The 20,690-nt window shown below is 36.9% G+C and overlaps 1 protein-coding gene across 7 annotated transcripts in view; it reads left to right on the forward strand.

The window, feature by feature from the left end:
- The window catches only part of SRPK1 (SRSF protein kinase 1), an 83,713-nt gene that overhangs the window by 48,815 nt on the left and 14,208 nt on the right, over positions 1 to 20,690 (forward strand). For 5 of the 7 annotated variants that reach the window (XM_020999460.2, XM_020999463.2, XM_020999462.2 and 2 more), the window contains exons 6-13: positions 4,492 to 4,579; positions 6,726 to 6,832; positions 8,689 to 8,854; positions 10,035 to 10,060; positions 10,456 to 10,669; positions 11,486 to 11,929; positions 12,363 to 12,463; positions 15,051 to 15,158. In XM_020999460.2, the coding sequence (XP_020855119.1) occupies positions 4,492 to 4,579; positions 6,726 to 6,832; positions 8,689 to 8,854; positions 10,035 to 10,060; positions 10,456 to 10,669; positions 11,486 to 11,929; positions 12,363 to 12,463; positions 15,051 to 15,158 (1,254 nt within the window). The remainder of the gene's footprint in view (positions 1 to 4,491; positions 4,580 to 6,725; positions 6,833 to 8,688; positions 8,855 to 10,034; positions 10,061 to 10,455; positions 10,670 to 11,485; positions 11,930 to 12,362; positions 12,464 to 15,050; positions 15,159 to 20,690) is intronic. The other 2 variants (XM_020999461.2, XM_020999464.2) reach the window with 1 other exon arrangement.

Raw genomic sequence — 20,690 nt, forward strand, 5'->3', positions numbered from 1 at the left:
TAATTATTTTTTATTGAGTTTGTGTTATCAGTAAGTAATAGAAAAGGGAGTTCAGAGAACTTTACTGAAGTGGGCAGTATATGTAAATGTAGCATGTCATGAAACCTTATAAACACCAGTTAACTTTTTACATTTAGGATTAATTGAATTAACAGAACCAGAATAACCTTGGCTCACCTTTCTCTAAAATATAAAGCCAATAATTTAGTGGGCATTATTGGAAAACATTGAAAACAAATCTAGAAACATAGCCTACCCTTTAGTGGATCCATGGTATAGTTTGAATTACTGTGTTTCAAACTGTACTCTATCTCATTCCTCACAGTGGCTGTTCTCGGCCTTTATTCCTCTCCTTAGGCCCCCACAAATACTTCTAGCTCCCACACTTAGAGAACATGGCTCAGCCTCCTATTTTGCTGATAGTTGGTTAAATTCAAAGAGTATAAGACTACAGAGAATGTGGGATGTGACTTAGAGAAGATTGGGATTCTGAGAGGTGGAAAAGAAGTTAGTGCATTCCAGGTAGGGAGATGTATGAATGCAGAACAAGAGACTGCAGCTAGATACATACCTCTAACAGTCATCTGCAGAGATGGTGATTGAACACATGGGAGCTGATGAGGTAAACAAGTGAGAACATAGAGAAAATAGACAGACTTGGAGCATGCCCACAATCACTGGACATGATACAAGTTGGAGGAGATCTGAGAGAGTATGGAAAAAACCCCAAGTGGAGAGAAAGGTAATAGGTCAGAAGTGTCAAATGCTGTTAAGGTGGTAAGAAGCTAGATTCAAGAATGGGCTATTAGACTTGGCAATTAAGAGATCAGTGGTAACTTTAGAGTAGGTTCAGTTGAATGATGAAATTTGAAGCTGGACTTCAAGGGTTTAAGAGACTGAGAGGAAAGGAAATGGAAATACTGTGTAGATAGTTTTTTCAAGGAGTTTGGCTATGAAAGAAAGGGAAGATAAGATCTCAAAAGTCTTAGTGAAGGTCTTAAGCTATTAGAACTTAAAATTACACTACAACTTTTGGAACGCTCTATATATAGGATTATATCAGGAATGGTGGGATTTAGTGAGTTTTTGTTTTTAAAGATGTTGGTGACTTGGGTGTGTCAATAGCAGAAAAGGAACCTGTAGTTTGAAAGAGATTGAAAATTAAACAAAAGGTATGATAGTGGAGAGAGTGTTCTGAAGAAGCCAGGAAGGATGGGATAGACAGGTTGGCCTTGCCAATTAGTAGGTCCACCCCTTCACCAGAGACAGGAATATAAAAGAGGGAATGATGGAGAATGCTGTCAAGGTATTGTGAGATTATAGTCTTGCCCCCTCCTCTCTTCACCTTTCTTCTTTCATTCCTTCGCCCCCTTTCCTCCCTTCTTCTCTCCCTTTTCTTTCATTCTCTTCCCTCTTCTCTCTTCTTTTCCTCCCTTTCCCCATTTTCCTCCTCCTTTTTTCCACTGGTAACTTCTTCCTTCCCTCCTCAACTCTTCCTATCCTTTCTCCTAGGTTTTTTTAACTCTTTTATTTGTTTGATAATTGTTTTCCTGAAAATAGGTTCCCTCTGTATCTGCTCATTATTTATTTTAAATTATGTTTTATTGATTCCTTTTGGTTTTTACTTCACAGTCATTTTTGGAGAAAATGTCTTTCCTTTTAACAGAAAAAAAGTTAGGTAAAACATACCAGCACAGCTTGGAATCTGACAATATGTCCGTTGTCTTCCATCTTTCCAGTGAAAGGAAGGTAGTGCATTTTCTCACCATTTTTCTGGGGCCAAAATTGGTCATTGTAATTGCAGAGCATATTCTTCTTTGTTTTCTTCTTTGGTTACTGTAGTAATTTTGTGTATTGTTTTCCTGATTCTACTTAATTCACTCTTCACCAGTTCATGTCAGTCTTCCTGTGTTTTCATGCATTCCTTACATTTATAATTTCTTATGCTACAATAATACTCCTTTACATTTTGTTCATTTCACCATCAATGAGAAACTTTGCCTCCAATTTTTCATATAGCTCCATTCTTGATATTTCTCTCAAGCTCCAGACACATATCTTCAACTGCTTATAGGACATCCATACCTGATAGTCCCACCAAAACCTTCCCCAAACCGATCTCACTCTCTCCTCTAAATCTAGTCTTCCTTGTGGCAGTATTATTTCTGTCAGTGGTTCCGTCATTCAGAGAGTCCCACATTTTCAAAACCTTCGTGTTATTTTTGACTCCTCATTCTCCCTCACCCCTTGTATCTTGTTGGTTATTAGATTTTATTGAGATTTCTTTTGCTGCCCTTCATCTTGCTCTGACCACTACTGCTGTCCTAGTCTACATCTGCTTGAATTTTTATAACTACATAACAGTTCTTCTACCTCCAATCCATCCTTCTGACTACTACAACAAAAATTTATCTTAGGTATCCATCTGCTCGTTTTACTCCATTCAAAAGTCTTTAATGTTTCCATGTAGTACCTCCTAAATTAAGTTGGGCCTTTCATTCAGGGCCCTAAAATCTGAAACTACTCTACTTTTTCAAGTTCTCCAACCTTATGTCATAACAATATTGTTTCCTGCCACCTAGTGTATGATTTGCTTAAATTATGATAATTGCTTTCCCACAAATGTGCCCTGTACAAAAGCATCTCTTTGATTTTTCTCATCCTGTAATTTTTGTCTGGCCCTTTCCCTCCTCACCTATAGAAGTCCTACCAATCCTTTGAAGTTGAACTCAGAGTCCATTTTGTCTATATGAAGCCTTCCCTAATTGCTACCCTTCTTCTCTTTGGAACTCACATAGCACTTTATACCTCTGTGATACAGTTAGGTACTTTTATATTGTATTAAAGTAGTTTGTAGATATGCAGCAATTCCCTACTAGATGGTCTGTGAAATCAGGGATTTGTGTCTTATCTAAATTTCTCCTTCAGCACCTATCACAATGCTTTTGCAGGTAGGAAACACTTAGTGTAATTGTAAAGAAAAAAATGTTTCTGTCCCACTATTTGTCCTATCTTGAATCATTTGATAATTGTTTCATGCATGTAAATCTTATCTCTAACATTGGTTTATGAGCCCTTTAAAAAAATTTAAAAAAAAAATTTTTCCTAAGCCTTTTTTTGAAATGGGTTCATCCTTTCTCACTTCTTAGGGTAATAAATTTCATGAGCTAGATGGGTAATTTTATTTATCATAAAGTAACTTCTCCAACTTTAAGGCATACCCACTAGTATTATTAGTTTTCTAATAGTTGGTATTTGTAAAAATTTTTTGAAATTCTAAATAAATTTGATTTATGTATTATCCTTCATCCAAATGTTCATTTCTTCCCTCAAACTATTAGATTAATCAGATATTTTTCTTTACCTCAATCATGTTATCCTTTCCTCTCCTTGGTTATTTATTCCACCAGTTTTCTGGTTATGAAAGTGATACTAGTCCAAATTGTACAGTATCTAGAGTATCCTCTGGAAAGTTTCTTATGGATGGGAGTCACACCGGGTAGCTGTATGGCTTTAGTAACTTACTTATATAAAGAAAAAATGAAGAATTCTTTGGGTATATAGAAGTGATATGTGCATGGTTGTCCTTAGGAAAGAAGTATAGAATTTCCTTGTGTTTTTAGAAAAATATTTTATTTTCGAATTACACATGAAAACAATTTTTAACATTTTTTTTTCCTATTTTGAGTTGCAGATTCTTCCTTCCCTTCCCCCCTCCCCCCACATTGAGAAGGCAAACAGTTTGATATAGGTCATGCATTTGCAGTCTTGCAAAATACATTTCTGTATTAGTCATGTTGTGAAAGAAAGACAAAAAAATGAAAAAAAAAGGTAAAAATATATAGTATGTTTTGATCTGTATTCAGACTCCATCAGATCTTTCTCTGGAGATGGGTAGCATTTTTCTATCTCTTTGGGATACAAACCTAGTAGTATTGCTGGATCAAAGAGTATATATAGTTTTATAGCCCTTCAAGTATCATTCCATATTGTTCTCCATAATGATTGGTCCTATTCACAACACAATCAACAGAGCATTAGTGTTAGAATTCTCTTCCCTTCTAACTGTCCCTAATTGAAGACAAGCCTAATCTCAGAAAATGGGTCTGGAAGACTTGTATATACCAAATACCTCATCCCATGCTAAGTGTAGAGTGTAAAGTTTCTTCATTATTTTAAAAGACTTGGAGAGGTCCTTATATGGCCCTTAGACTGAACTTAGTTGATAATGTTACCATGAAATACTTTTGTATAGTTGCAACTGTGAAGAGCTCTTGAAATTGATTTTTGTTCTGCTACTTTGAGGACTCTATTTGACTGCTTGCCCAGAGCATTACTGACACAAGAGAGGTAAAATATGCTCAGACCTTTAGATATCTGTCATCATATCATTTAAATGCTTAAAAGGAGCCAGATAAATTCAGATTAATCAAAATAATCATTGCTTGTCTATCTTTGACTAAATACTATCTTTATTCCATGTACATACAGGTTCGCAATACAGATCCCAATGATCCAAATAGAGAAATGGTTGTTCAACTTTTGGATGATTTCAAAATTTCAGGAGTGAATGGGACCCGTATCCTTTCAAGAAATTACTATGGGAATGAATTTTGCTGTATAGTAACAGTTTCAGACCAGAGAAAAGAATGGTATTGGTACAACATGTTTATTGTCAAACCAAGCTTCAATAAAACTGTTTCTCTTCTTCGACTTCTGAGCACTTGTAAGGCATGTGAATTAAGAAAGTTATTGCACACTATGTTTTCACATGATGAATTTGGTTTTAGAGTACAGTTTGGAGAGAAGTAGTGTGGTTTTTAGGTTATCATCATTGGGATTTTTGTCCATTACTTTATGGTGAGAAACTGAATTGTTTTAGATTTTATAGTTCAGAGAATCATACCATTTTAGAACTGGAAAGGTTCTTAGAGAAGATGGGTCTTTGTAGATTAATATCAACGCTCCTGTCTAATGTCAGCATGTAAGCAAAAGAGTAGTGAAGACCAAAAATCTAAATTGTAAGGTTATTGCAGCATATATATTTGGGAAGAACTGAAATTGTTAGGGGTAAGGTAAGGATCCATGGTGTAAAATCGTACTTATTTATTGTGTAGAGGATCCTGAAAGCACCAACAAAATATTGAGGTCTTAATATAACTAGCTTTTGCATAGCACTTTAAGGTTTGCAGAGTGTTTTAGAAATATTATTTCGTTTGGTCCTCACAATGACCCTGGAAGGTAGGTACTGTTATCTCCATTTTGTGAGGAAATTGAGACAGATAAATGATTTGCTCAGGGTCACACAGCTTGTAAGTATCCCAGGTTAGGATTTGAACTCAAGTGTTCCTGTCTCTGTTTCTACTCAACTAACTAGTTGGCACAAATGGATCAAAGGAAATGAAATGGCTGAACATCTTACTAGCCATCCATTTTTAAATTTCTCATATCAACATTTTCTTCTCACATATTACTGCAGTGAGAATGATTATCTTTTCCCTTCCAGGGAAACGGATCACAGACAGGACAGGGTGAGCTAGGAGAACAGGGTAAGGAAGGGGTGGTGGTGATGGAAGAAGGAAAGAGTTTGAAAAGACAGAAGAGGAAAAGTATATACCAATGTATCAAGTTTCTAGTGCCTCCAGGAAAAACTGCTCTGAGATCAGTTACCTCGCTTAAGGAGCTTTAGTTGGATACTGAAGTCACCCTGTATGTAGTCTTTTAAAATAGTGTATCAGGAAGGGAGATATCCAAGCATTTGACAAAAATCATGCTGAGGGGCAGCTATGTGGCGCAGTGGATAGAGCTCTGGCCCTGAAGTCAGGAGGACCTGAGTTCAAATGTGACCTCAGACACTTGACACTTACTGTGTGACCCTGGGCAAGTCACTTAACCCCAATTGCCTCACCAAAAAAAAAAAATCATGCTGAATTCTTTGACTAATTAGGGAAGATATAAATAAAATGGTAGAAGTATTCAGAATTTCATAATTCCAAATTATTATGCCTATTACTTCATTTCAAATTAAGCAAATGAAGGTTCTTTTACAAGGTGCTAAAATAAATATAGAACATAACTTCGTTTGAAAGTTTACTCACAGATATAAGCCTGTTTTGAGTTCCGCATCAAGAGAGGCATTATACCCTTCAGTGACATTTACTTATCATTAGTCATATCCGCAGTTGTGCAGTTATTATGCACACCCATTTTCTCTTTCTTCTTTCTGCCTCATTTTATTCCTCTCCCATTATCCATCTCTTCCTTCAGTACCCATCTCTGCTTGTCTTTCATCTATCTTTACTTAAGAATGTGTGCCAGATAAGGTTTCTTTTCCCTCATCTACTGCCCTGCTGTCTTTCCCTCTGATCTTCCTCCAGTCATTCTTGCCTCATCAGCACTTTTTCCTTAACTATTTTATGTTTCAGATTTTGCTTCTCCCCTTAAAGGTTAAATATAGCAACAGTATGCTTTAATAGCTTAATCTTGTGTTTATTGTGGTTTTCTTGGAGGCCTAAAGAATGTCAGTATTAGCTAACTAAGTTCATCACTGACAACTATTTAGTCTTTAGAATGTCAGTCAATGAAGCATTTACTGAATTACACCTACTGTGTGCCTAAATGGAAAATGTATTTTATTTTTTCTCCATATTTCTGTGATTAGTATGCTTTCTATCTCTTGGTGTACCAATGTGCCTCTTCTTTTACATCCTTAATCAACTCACAAGATATCTGTATGGTATTTGAAGTTTTGGGCCATCACCTGCTCAAGTGGATTATCAAGTCAAATTATCAGGGACTTCCACTTCCGTGTGTCAAAAAAATCATCCAACAAGTATGTATTCTGGTCTTAGTCATTTTCCATGGTCATCTTTGGTGTAAGGAGCTATCAGTTTCCAAGATCAGTTTATGTATTGTAATGAAAATGTGTTGATTTTGCATCATCTCATACAAAGTTGATCATTGAAGAAGAGTTAAGAGAAGATATCCCACCATCCCCACCTCCCCCACCCTCCCACAGCTTTGCAAAGGTGAGAGACTATATAGGTGTGGAACACAACATAGAATGTATTTTTTTTTATATAATTTATTTGAGTTGAACTTTTTTCCTTTAATATAAAGGATGGCCCTCTGAAGGGTAATAGGGGAGGGATATATTGAAAAGTGTGGTTGATGTAGAAAACAGAAGATACCAAATTTTGTTTTAAAAGATAATTGTAACGTTCTAGGATAATATTTCAGAGTAGGTAAGGACCTTAAAGATCATCTGAACCAGGGATTCTTCATCTGAGGTCCATGGACCTCCAAGGAGGGGAGATTCCAGGGGTCTGTGAATTTGCATAGGAAAAATTACGTCTTTATTTGCACTAATTTAACATTTCCTGTGATTATGAAAGTAGGCAACAAACATTAGAAGGGAGTCTTAAAACACAAAAAAGGGCTAGGAACTCAATCTAATCCAGCTCATACCTATATGTTTTTACAAGTTAAGAAGCTATGATTTCTTTACATGAGATTACTTGCCCAAAGCATACAGGTAGTATGCAGCTAAGCAGGGAGGAACCTAGGCCTCTTGACTCCAAAACTGATATTCTTTACATGTAAAGCCAGTGCTTTTAAAATATATTATTGAGTCAGGTTTCTAATTTGTCTACTTTAAAATAGATATGAGTTTATTAGGTACCTTAGAAATTTATTCTGTGTATGAAGTGTTTGAATAATGAGAGGAAAAAGTAGGGATTTTCACTGTTACTTTTAGAAATTAGAGGGTGTTCTTTACAGAAAATTCTTTCATAGAAAATAATGAACATATTCATTATATTTTACTGACATGTTGGTATATTAAATAATTGTAACTATCAATTACTAAAACATCCTTACGTTTTAAAAAGTTAACCGGTGCATTATGGTTTTGCGCAGAAAACATGCCTAAGCTAAGTACATTCCACAGTACATTCCACTCACAACAGTGTATCAGTTGTTAATGGGAAAGTTACATATTTTAATGACGAAAGCGGATGGTGCCAACCTTCTGTTGCTATATATTTGAGTTTCGTTGTTTCTTAGTATATAGTACCATTCCTAAGAAGATCAGAGAACATTGTGGATATTCATCAAATTTTTATAGTATTCTGGCCATTAAAAAATCCTGGATAGAGAATTTTACAGTCATGGGGAAAACTAAGATGCCCAAAGATTAGAATGCACAGTGGAGGTGTAGCACAAGGAAATAAAAAGACCTCTGTTCTTGTTCTGGCCTGGTTGCTGGTTAGTTCTGCTACCTTGAATAAATGGTTGCATTCCTCCAAACCTCAGCTTCCCTCGTGAGATGAAAGGCTTGGATTAGAGCAGGTCTAAAATTCTGTGACTTAAGCCATTGGCAGGTCTGGGAATTCAATCTGTATCGTCTTGTGCCCCTTCTAATTTGTACAACTAAAATGAAGGACAACAGGCACATATGGCATTTAGAACTTGAACTACCACACGTTGGCTCACGTGCCCTGTCACCCCTGAAATACATTGCCAAACAAAACAGGGTTTGAGTTCTTTGCCCTAAAACCCTTGTCATTATTAATGCAATAATATTTACTTTTCTTTGTGACTATTTTAAACCATTAGTTTTATTCTCTTGCACCACCTTTTAACCTACATGTCTCTATTGACAAAACTTCTGTTCCTCTTCTATCTCAGGTTCTACAGGGACTAGATTATCTACATACCAAGTGCCGTATTATCCACACTGACATCAAACCAGAAAACATCCTTCTTTCTGTAAATGAGCAATATATCCGAAGGCTGGCTGCAGAAGCAACAGAATGGCAGAGATCTGGAGCCCCTCCACCTTCTGGCTCTGCAGGTGTTTTTCTTTTTTTAGATCTGCCTTTAATAAGAGTTTACAACATAAAGTCTTATTGTCTTCCTTTTACAATGTAGACATTCTACAATGTGTAGGGGAAAATCTTCCCATCCTTTTACAATGTAGGACATTCTGAAACCCATTTAAATTACAACGAAATACTCTTCCTTACAAGAAACTAAAAAAGAAGGGGCCATTTTTACCAGACTATTTCCTTGAAAGTTCTCATAAAATAAGCTTAGAAAGACCCAAGCTGATTTCTTATGATTGCTCTAAGATGTTTTAATTCTCTTATGATCTAATGTTATATTAAATCTTGCTTTGATTGTATCTTACCTCACTATGGTGATTTACGTTCTTAAGGAGTAATTGAGTTATCTGTAGCACTTGGGGTTTATGATTGTTGATTGTTTAAATAAATTTCGAGGAACTTCATTCATATTCTGGTTGAAGGGTTGCTCCTTGGCCTTAGGTTGAATGGAGACTTAACCTTGCAAACCTTTTGCCTAATTGAGAGTACTTTTTCCTGATTAAGCTCAACTAAATGTGTACAACACATACAGTCCTGCCAGTTAATACACTCTTTTGGGACCATTTGCCTCCATATTGGTTTTCCAATAATTTGTGATCAGTAACCATTAGAATTGTTTTTAATCAGAGACTCTTTATCATAAGTCACAAAAGTGCCCAATGGAGAAACTACTTGAATTTTGTACTTTTTAAGGATAGGTTTTACCTTATATTTAGTGCTTAAGTCTACTCTCATTTTATGTTGGCAGCTAAATGATGTCAGAGGACTTCCTAAACTTCATTTTTCCTTGGTTATTGTTTCTTTCCATTCCTTTTTTTTCTTTCTTTTTTCCCTTTCTTCCTTTTCCTTCCTTTTTCCTCTGTTTCTTTTCTCTCTCTACCTCAGCCTAGGAAAAATTTTTATTTTTAAAAAAGTCAAGAAAAACAATAGTAATATGCAGTATTTGATTGTTAAATACAGTGATGTGGCATATGCATAGGCAGTTGCTGTTCATTTCATTTATATGAAACAGATTTTTTTCAAACATATACTTCTGTCAATTCTTTCACAAATATGTGATAGACATTTCTGGTGCATTGGGGTTTTTGGGTTCATGATACCAATGTACATACTTAGATTTTATTTTTGTTTTTGTTTTTGTTTTTTCAGTCAGTACTGCTCCCCAACCTAAACCAGTGAGTATGATGTATTTATATATTTAGTCTTTGGTCATGGAAGTTTTTCTCCGGGGTAATGGTTTGGTTGTATTATAACCATTCAGAATTGTCTGTCCTTACTAAATGTCCTCTTGCATGCCTCCTTTTGCTGCCTCACGTGCAGTTTGTGTTGCCCTGTTTTCGTGAGTCATAGACAAAAAACAGAAGACTTGGTTCATTCCAAAGGCCAAGATTTGTGCTCATATTCAGGGCACCATTCTTTAAAGTGAATGATAAAGCTATATTGAGAAATGCTTTGTTGGAGAAAGTGGAGTGAGAATTAAGAATCAATACCAAAATTAACAGATCACTGTGTCTGTGGTAATGGGTTGGTCATTGTCTTAGAGCATTTTCTTTCTGTAATCTCACTACAGGCAGACAAAATGTCCAAGAATAAGAAGAAGAAATTGAAGAAGAAGCAGAAACGCCAAGCTGAGTTGCTGGAAAAACGAATGCAAGAAATAGAGGAGATGGAAAAAGAGTCAAGCCCTGGAGAGAAGCAGCCAGAAAAGCAGGAAGACACTGAGAGCCCTATCGAGAGAGCTTTGACCGAGGATGCTCCAAGCAAAGAAGCCGAAGAAAAACTTGGTATGATCTAGTATTTACAAAAATAACATTACGGGGGCAGCTAGGTGGTGCAGTGGATAGCGCTCTGGCCTTGAAGTCAGGAGGACATGAGTTCAAATCCAGTCTCAGACACATAACACTTACTAGCTGTGTGACCCTGGGCAAGTCATTTAATCCTGATTGCCTCACCAAAAAAGGGCAAAAATAAAAAATTAACATTATAACAAACATCAAGATATTTTCTCATGTTGCATTGTTGGGTTCTGGGAATTTTCAGGTTGCTTTAGATCTTAATGCTAAATTTGCTTTAAGACGTAAGCACTTTATAGTTTTTGCTGTATAGTTCAGTTTCACCATCTAGGGCTGTGCTCAAGCTTTTGGGTCTCAGGAACCCTTTAACGTTCTTAAAAATTGAAAACTTTCTCCCAAAGAGCTTTTGTCTGTGTTGGTTATATCTATCAATAGTTGCCATATTAGAAATTAAAATGTCTTAGTATTATTATGAAAATAATTTTAACCTTGTAGACCCCCTGAAAAATTCTCAGGGACCTCTAGATCATGCTTTGAGAACAGTTGATCTCCAGTGCTTCTTAAATTGTGGGTCGCGACCCACAATTTAAGAAGCAATAAAGGGGTCACAAGTAGAAAAAGTTTAAGAAGCTTTGATCTAGGCTGTCAATTGGTGTAGATGATGACCTTTTTCTTTGATGAAGAGAATTTTAAAGTTCACTTCTGTTTTCTTATCAGACTATAGGTATTATGAATGATTTTTTAACATTCTTGTTTCTTAATATGATTTTCTCTTCTTCCTTTTTGCGTTTATGGTTTGTTTCCTAGAAGAGGAAAGTGTCATTGTCCATGAGCAGAACCTTTTAATGGAAGGCAATACTGAGAATATTTCATCAGAAATCAATTGCAATGGAGTGATTGAAATAGCAAATTATATCGAATGCAATAATGAAGAGTCAGTGAGGCTTAAGGAAGATCATCATAATGCCAACAACTGTGATGCCCAACCTTTGAAAGAGGAAGAAGTTAGCTTCCCAGGTGCCCAAAATGGCAAGAGCAGTATATCTCAAGAAATAACAGACTCTTGTACAGCTTTAAGTTCTGGGGTATCAGAAGCCATGCTATATCAGCCATCTGCAAGTGAAGAGCACTCGGTACAGCGGTCATTCAGTGAGCAGGAGATCAGCCATCTGCAAGAGAGCATCCGGGCAGAGATACCCTCTGAAGATGAAAACGAAAATAATGGACCATTGGATAACAAAGGTACCCAAGGTAGCCCAAAGAGTGTAAAAACACTTTTTTTTCCTTTAACGACAACATTTGTTGTTCCTGCTGGAGCTGAAGCATAACCACCTGTGCTGTCTCCCAGAGGTGAACACAGAAGTTGCAGAGCCAGTTGCAGTGTGTAAGCAGCCAGCTATCAATTTCAGGGGTTTTCACCTTCACCAGCATGATCTCTGAAGGGGGCTACAGAGAGGGGGTGTTTTTTCATTGATAATGAAATGTATCACCTGTCATTCAGGGAAAAATAGAACCCATTGAATACTTGGTGGGTGTGGTAGTTGCTTCCGAGATAAAGGTGTTGAGTTCAGGATTCAGAGGCATTCTAATTCTGTGCTCCATCTTGGTGAGAATTATATGACAGATGGTATTGTTTCTAGGTTGATAATTATTATTCTTGTTAACTTATACATATTGTCTTCAGGAAAATCTTCTGCTGGGAATTTTCTTCTTAATCCCCTTGAGCCCAAAAATGCAGAAAAACTCAAAGTGAAGATTGCTGATCTCGGGAATGCCTGCTGGGTGGTGAGTTAAACGTGCTGCCTCCTAGTAGCCTTCTTATCTTCTCTAGGAAGATAACTCCAACCCTCTCAGGACCTCAGGTTTCCTCTCTCCACCACCTGTGAGACACTTGCAAAATGGGGCTCATCTCTCCCCCTCAAACCATTTCTCATCCTTGACTCCCTCATTTCTGTTTGGGGGAGGGGGAGAGATACCACTCTGTCTAGATTCGCTATCTTAGAGTCATTTTTATCTCTCTACTCTAATTGCTCCTCTATATCCAGTCTGTTGCTAAGTCTAATCAACGATGCCTCTTTCGTGTCCATTCCCCTTTTCTCCACTCACAGCATAGCCACACTGTGTGGGCCCTCCTCACTTCTTACTTGAACTAGCCTTCTCACTGGTGTGCCTCTCAGTAGCCAGCCTCTCTCCTCTTCAGTCCATTGTCCACACAGCTACCAAACAGTGATTCCTAAGCACAGGTTCTGGCAACCTCACTCCCTGATCAGGCATCTTCAGTGGCTTCCTCTTGCCTCCAGAGTTAAATACAAATTCTTCTGTTTGGCAGTTAAAGCCTTTCACATTCTATCTCCAACACACTCCATCTCTATCTTTCCAGGAACGTTCCTCACCTCTATGTCCTGTACATGGCCAGGTTCCAGCCAAATTAGTGTCTTTGCTGTTTTTTTTTTCTCTGTATATGATATTTTGTCTCCTTTCCTTCCCCCCTCTTAGAATCCCAAGCTCCCTCTAAGGCTCAGCTTAGGAACAGCTTCTTACAAGAGTCTTCCTTTCCCAAAGTTGTTAGTACTTCCCCTGCCCCTCCCCCCTGAAAAAAATTTTACTTTGTACTTATTTTTTATCTGTTGTATATAGTTTGTATTTATTTACATGTGTTCATACCCTAACCCTTCCTGCCACAATACAGGCTCCTTAAGATCAGGGCCTGTATTTTATCCTTTTGTCCCTAGCCCCTAGGACAGGGCCTGGCACATTCTTTGTGCTTAACAAATTCTTGTGGAATTGAATTGAGGATGTTTTCAGTTTGACTAGTAGTGAGGGAACTTGATGTGTAAGTCACAAGGTAATTGATTTTAATAGCAATTGCTTGCAGTTTGACATAATAAACTTAGGACAGAGGCATTTAAGGGGTTTAAATACCTGTTGTGGACAGTGCTGTATATACTGAGGGAAGAGCTTAGAAACTAGCTTATCAAATCTTGATAACTTGTTTTGTTTTGTTTTTTTAAATACAGTGCAAAACTTACTTAATCCTAGCCCACTGCTCTTAAATATCTTACTTGAAGTACCCATCTGCTATTCAAGACTTTAGTAATTGTCTTCGGGATGTCGTGCCCAAATCTTCATCTTGAGCTCTTATCTCCAGTTCCTTGTCACCTAGTATATCTCTACTTGTGTGTTCTACCCTTATCTCAAACTCAGTATGTCAAAGACTGAAATGATCGTTTACCAACTAAGACCAGCTATTCCCAACTATTCTGTTAGTGATTGCCAGAATTCTTATAACTCCTAGGGTCACAAATTCTGATACCCTGCTGCCTCAGAGTCGTTTTAAATTCCCCCATATTCGGGAATTTACCAGGTTACACCCAGTGGATTGTCAGATCTAACCAATTTCATTTCTCTTAATATCTCTTAGGTTTGATTATGTGATGATTCTTTGATTTATGATTCTTAGTTCAACTCTTGACCATCACTCCTCTGGCCTGTGTTACTACAAAGTCTTTCTAGCTAGCATTCCTGCCAACATAGCTGCTGTGTTAAACTTGCCCATAACACCATTTCATTGAACAAGAGTCAAGATAGCTCTTTTATCAGCTGTGAGATCAAATTGAAAGTCCTCAGCCTGGTATTCAGTTTCCTTCATCTTATCTTTGTCTGTCTGTCTCTCTCTCTCTCTCTCTCTCTGTCTCTTCCTCTCTTTCTGCAACCCTTCTCAGCACATATTAATCCTGTATCTCCTTCAAGGCTCAGGTCAAGACTGTCTTCATAAATGCTTTCCCTCACTTGGACCCATAGTAATTTAATCCTTACTTTAATTTCTTTCTTCACTTGTGTATCTATTATCATGTTATCACCATTGATTTCAGTAAGACTTCAGGATCTTAGGTTTACATGTGTCATGTATTTGAGGAACCTATACAAATTGTCAACCTTTTTTTTTTCCCCTGGGAGATATTTAGTTTCCTTTTTAAAAAAAAAAAGGCAGCATGTTTATTCCCAACTATTTAATCTAAATTTGTATTTCTAAAGGAAAATTCTGTTTAGAACTAATAAAGCCAACATGTAATTTAAAAAATAAGAGTAGATAGTGTGATAGTGGAAAGAGCCCTGGAACTGGAGTCGGAGGATCTGGGTTCATGTCCCAGCTTTTCTACTTGATCTCTGTGTGATATTAAGCAAGATACTAAACATTTAGGGCCTCATATTCCTCATGCTTAAAATGATGTGCTGTGCAGCTTCTTCCAGCTTATGCTTATGTAAAACTTTATTTGAAAAGTTTTAAAAGCTGTCATTATATGATCCACATGTCACTTCCTAAGAATTAAATGAATTTTAATGCACTTTTCCCCTTTTTGCTTTATTTCAGCACAAACATTTCACTGAAGATATTCAGACAAGGCAGTATCGATCACTGGAAGTACTAATTGGATCTGGTTATAATACTCCTGCTGACATTTGGAGCACAGCATGTATGGTAAGTTTTGCCATTCTTTGGGGTCTTCTGTTTGGCTATATATTTTGCCCTAGAATGACAGACAAATCATCCAAAATAAGGATGTGGTGGTTTATAACGTAACTGCTGATATTGAAAATCCAGCATCTAGTCATTTAGGTTTGGATCTAAAAGCTATATCAGAAATATCTGTTGTGTGCCATTCACTGCCTTCCAAGCTCCAATTAAGATGAAAGAATCAAATATCAGCTGACGAAGCAGTTGCAGGGTGGGAGAGGTGATTGCAAAATTTGGTTCAGATGCTTTTGTTATACTCTCTTCCTCCAACTCCATGTTCTGAAAACCCTTACAAAACAATTTCCACCTTTCTGAGCTGTCTGCCAAAAATATAAGAAGAGTTCTTTGTAAGATTTCATCAGTGAGTATATTTAAGAGCCACAGCACTAATATGGTCAACTCTCAGGAATATTGAATTGCTTGGCTATAATTATTAGTCAGTTTTTAAAGTGTCACTAACAGGCATTGAGTTTTTGAGAATGGTAATTAACAGTGGAGGTTTAAGGATATGATATGATGGTAAAAAGATGTTTTTTCAAAGCATTTCCTTGAGAAGATGAGAATTCTTTTTGTAGAAAGACACAAAGAAGCATGGTAAATGATAGAATTTTTAAATGTTTGTAAAGTCTGCTGAGTTATTAGTGGTGATGTAAATTATTTCATCGAAGGTGTTGCATCAAACTATCTTGGTCATTTTGGGAACACTTTGAAGTTTCAGAATTGTGCTGCTAGAACAGAAAACTCCCTTCTACACATTGGAAATAAAGCTTTGGAGATCTTAGCTTTGCAGAAGATGGAGATAATGCCACTCCCGAGTTGATCTGATCAGTCAGGCCATTTCTACTCATGCTCTGACTTTACTTCCCTCCCTTTCTAATCTTGACCCTGTAGTTCTGCAATTCAGCACTACAGTACATTCTGGAATCCTTTGTCCCCTTTGTTTATCCTTAGCCAAACATTAGCGCTGATTACTCCCATTATCTGACACTTCCACTCCAACTCCTGTACTTCTAAATGGAGATAAAGGAAGTCATAGAATTGTGCTGAATTGGGTACACTACAAATTCATTAAGTTATCCAACTTAAGCTCTAATACACAAGGCAGTTGATCCTTTGATTCCCTACCTCACTCCCATAGAAGCTGTTTTCAGACCTTCTCTTCTTGAACCTCCCACATCTCCACCTCTTGCCTCTTACTGAGGAAATTCAACATGAGTGCCCTGCTGCCCTTAGCTTTGTCGAAATCTCAAAACCCCATGATATCATATCTTACTCTCTCCTCCTTTGTCCTAGTCTCTAACAGAGATGTGACCCTTCTCTTTGCCAGTACTGTAACCCCTCTACATGTGTCCGTGTGCATGTGGGTTCAAATCCTACCTCCAAAAACTAGCTGCATGACCGTGGGCAAATTACTTCCTCTCAGAGTCTTAGTTAAGATACCTCTAATTGTTGGGCATTTTTCCTTGTATTATCCTTAAACCTGATTCTCTTGATTTTTTAAAAAACTCATCTGACATGTTTCTACCCACTGAAGCCAAACAAAATAATTCCACTCCTTTGAGATGAGAGTGTTTCGTATGTTTGAAGACAGTCATTGTGTTATCTTTTAATTTTTTTCTAGACTGAGCACGTCCAATTCCTTCAAAGAGTCCTTGGTTTTGAGGCTCTTCAATACTCTGATCACCATCTTTTGGACATATTCGAGCTTATCAGTGTCTTTCCTAAAATCTGGTGCCTGAATTAGTACTGAAAAACTTGTGCTTGTGATTGCTTCAGATATGATATGACAAGAGCAAAATAAAGTAATATGATATGATAGCTAAAACAGCTAACACAGTCTTCACGATATATTACTTCAAATATAGTGTCTAGGCAAGAGAAGTTAGGACTGTATTCTTATACCTGTCTGAAAAAATTTTCGTGTCACATATGGTCTATTCCAACCAGTTATGAACATTTGGATCCTCCAGGGTGGTAGCTAACCCTATATGTCATCTTCAGATCAGATAAGCAAGCCACATATGTCTTCATCAAAGTAATAAGTTTTACAGGGCTGAAGTAAGATTAGTAGGACACTTCATTTAAGATCTCACTTAAGGTTGATGTCCATTTATTACCGTTCTCTGATTCCAGTTATTTAGCCCCTTCAGAATTCAATACACTTAATTATATGTACTATCATCTAGTCCACATCTTTCCATATTTTCCACAAAGATACCATGAGCAACTTTGTCTAGGAGGATGATACACAGAAGATTGTATTTAGTGTTTCCCTCATAGCATATTATGAAATGTGGTCACTTTCTCTTAAAGAGTCCCATCATTTCTTTTTCCCCAGTCAGTTCATCCCAATTGGTCAGAATCAGACGTAGATTCACAGTCTTTTCTGAAAGATAAAATGATCAACAGAATATCCTTAAAAGCCCTTCCTAGTGTCATTGTCCTTTTCTCTTTGACACTTGAAATTAAAGTGGTAACAATGACAAAAATGTCATCGAACATTGTAGTAGTAGCAATGACAAAAAGGTAATGAGAAACATAATTAGATTTGACCCAGTGCCCTTCCTAGGAAATGCTGAATTGTGGCTGGGAGGTAGCTATCATATCGGTAGGCTGGGATTCCATTTCAGAGCCCATGGATGTCATTCTGTGCAGTTCAGGTTCTGTCATTGAAGCACTTTGGTTTATTAAATGAGGGGTGGGGAACCTGCAGCTTTGAGGGCCATGTGTGACCCTCTAGGGTGGCTCTTTGACTGAATCCAAACTTCACATAATAAAAGGATTTGTTCTGTAAAATTTACTCAGTCAAAAGGCTGCAACCAAGGCCACCCCTGATAGACCATCCACACTTCCCATATCGGGGATGGAATTTAGTGAGACAATATTTACAAGGACTTGAGGAGGAGGGAGGAGATGACCTAGACCAGGGGTGGGGAACCTGGATTTGGATTCAAAGGACCTCACTTGAGGACCTAGAGGGCCACATGTGGCCTCAAGGCCTCAGGTTTCCCAACCCTGCACTTTAAAACATACCAAATGTGTTTTTGCCATTCATAGCTAAGAAATATGTTCATTTTATGGTACCACAAATTGCTGCTATGCTTACCTAGCAAGCGATCCATCCAGTGGTCATATTGGGTTGTACTGTATGGGCTACTGTAAATGGTCCATAGATTAAAACATCATATTACTGTTTCCTGAGAGATTCCATAACATCTCAGCTCTCTTACTTCAAGGCAGATCAAATTACCATGCCAATGAACACTCAACTTAGACATCAGAGTGGAGATTTGCTTCTTCCCAATTCTTCCTAATGATTTCTCCACCAACTTCAGATAGAATCCTGCCTTGTGACAGTCAGGTGGAACAAATCACATTGGCCATGATTGACAATTGAGTTCTTATTCTTATGAGTACTCCACAATCTCTTTGAGAAAAGAAGGTATTAGTATGTTTTAGCATCAGTCCTCTGAAGTCACAGTTAGACATCAGTAACATTTCTGTTGTTTTCCTTTACATTGTGGTTCTTCCATAAAATATTCTTCTCTTTGTTCTTCTTACTTGACTATGAAATTTTTATTTTTTACAATGCAGTAAAACTTTCGCCTCCAATTTGCTTTCCACAGAAGAGCTTTTTGCTCTTTGCCATGACAAAAAAATGCTACTAAAACTATTTTGGTGTATATTGGGACCTTTCCTTCTGTTTTTGATCTCTTCAGTGTATATATGCCTGGTAGTGGTGTGTTACTGAGCCAAAGAAATATACATAGTTCAGTAACTTTTGGGGTATAATTCCAAATTCTTTCCAGAATGGTTAGACCAATTCACACCTCTGCCCACAGTGTATTAGTATGTCTGTCTTGCCACAGCCAAACATCATTTACCATTCTTGTCCTTTGTTTCATCTTTACCAATTTTCTGCACAGGAGTTGAAACTTCAGAGTCGTTTTGTTTTGCATTTCGCTTTTTAGTGATTTGGAACAATCTTTCATGATTATTTATTGCATTACTACTTTTAAAAACTGCTTCATGTCTTTTTCTCCACTTAATCTATTGGCAGATAGCTCTTGGTCTTGTATATTTGTATTAATTACCTATATATTTTGGTTATCAGACCTTTATCAGAGGAATTTGGTACATAGATTTTTTCCTGCTTTACTGTTTCCATTCTAATTCCAACTGAATTTTTTTTTGTTTATGCAAAATCTTTTTTTGTAATCACAATTGTCTGTTAATCTTTAAATATCAACTATCCCTTATTTAAGAATTCTCCCATTAAATATGGTTCTCTAAGGTATTGTCTTTCAGTTTTTTAAGATGTGACCTTTTACATTTAGATCTTGTTATTATTTAAAGCTTATTGGTAGTATATGGTGTAAGGTGTTATTCTAGACCTGTCAAGATACAGTTCCAGTTTTCTGAGTAGTTTTTGTTGTAGGCTACTATTTAGGCTTCTAGTGTATCTCATCTGCCTAGCTGGTGAATTTTTCTGTTCTGTGTTGTTTGTTTTTTAAATATCAGTTTCAATAATTATTTAAAGTTGCCTTTGCACTAAATGGTTAATATAAGACTTGTGCAGGATATGTCCAAGGCAGGACTTGAACTCAAGTCTTTGTGATCCAAGGCCAGCTCTGCAATTATCCTGTCACACTACCTTTTAGGTTTAATGATTCATGTTTTGTAATAAACTTTGAGACCTAGTTTTCCACCTCCCCCTTTACTTCCCATTGTATCCCTTTATATTCTTGACCTTTTTTCCCTTTGTAATAATTAGCTAGTATTTTTATAATGTTTTAAGGTTTATAGTGCACTTTGTAAATATCTCTCATTCAGATAAATTTTGTCATTTTTCTAGGTCTGCGAAGTAACTTCTTAGCATTTTTACAGGGCACTAAAGCTGTAAATCAATTTAGGCAGTATTATTGTTTGTTGTTGTCATCGTATCAGCCCTTGTAGTATTCTAGGCAATATCACTAAAATGGGAAAATAGAGAAAGGCGACAAGCTAGCCAGCTGAGAGTCATGTTTCAATTATCTTTTAGCTATAACATGCTAAAACATTGTCTTTCTGAAACCTTATTGATTTGCTGTGACCACCACACACTTTCAACAAATCAAGGCTATAGGCAAATAATTTCTTTGGAAATGGGCACAATCATGGTCTGAATATATGACCCTGTCTTGGTTGGAATAAAAGCTTATGTTTGTAAAATAGTGTCAGAGTTTAGGGATGAAGTCTCAAGACTCTATCCCTAATACATGCACAAAATGGTGTCCGATTTCAGAGATGAAGTCACAAACTTTATATCTCTCCTCTGCTTAAATTGTATATGAGGTGTTGTTTTTAAAAATTAGACCGATTTATCCCTTTTCTCCAAATACCTCGATATCTTAGGTATCAATGATGTTGCCGTTATTCTCTTGAGGGGTAGTAAATCAATTTTTTCCATTTCAGATAACCTATAGAATACTGTTCAAAAGTATAATATTCTTTACT

Source organism: Phascolarctos cinereus, unplaced genomic scaffold, assembly GCF_003287225.1.
Source record: "Phascolarctos cinereus isolate Bilbo 61053 unplaced genomic scaffold, phaCin_HiC Scaffold_5;HRSCAF=322, whole genome shotgun sequence".
In the NCBI taxonomy this organism is placed as follows: Eukaryota; Metazoa; Chordata; class Mammalia; order Diprotodontia; family Phascolarctidae; genus Phascolarctos; species Phascolarctos cinereus.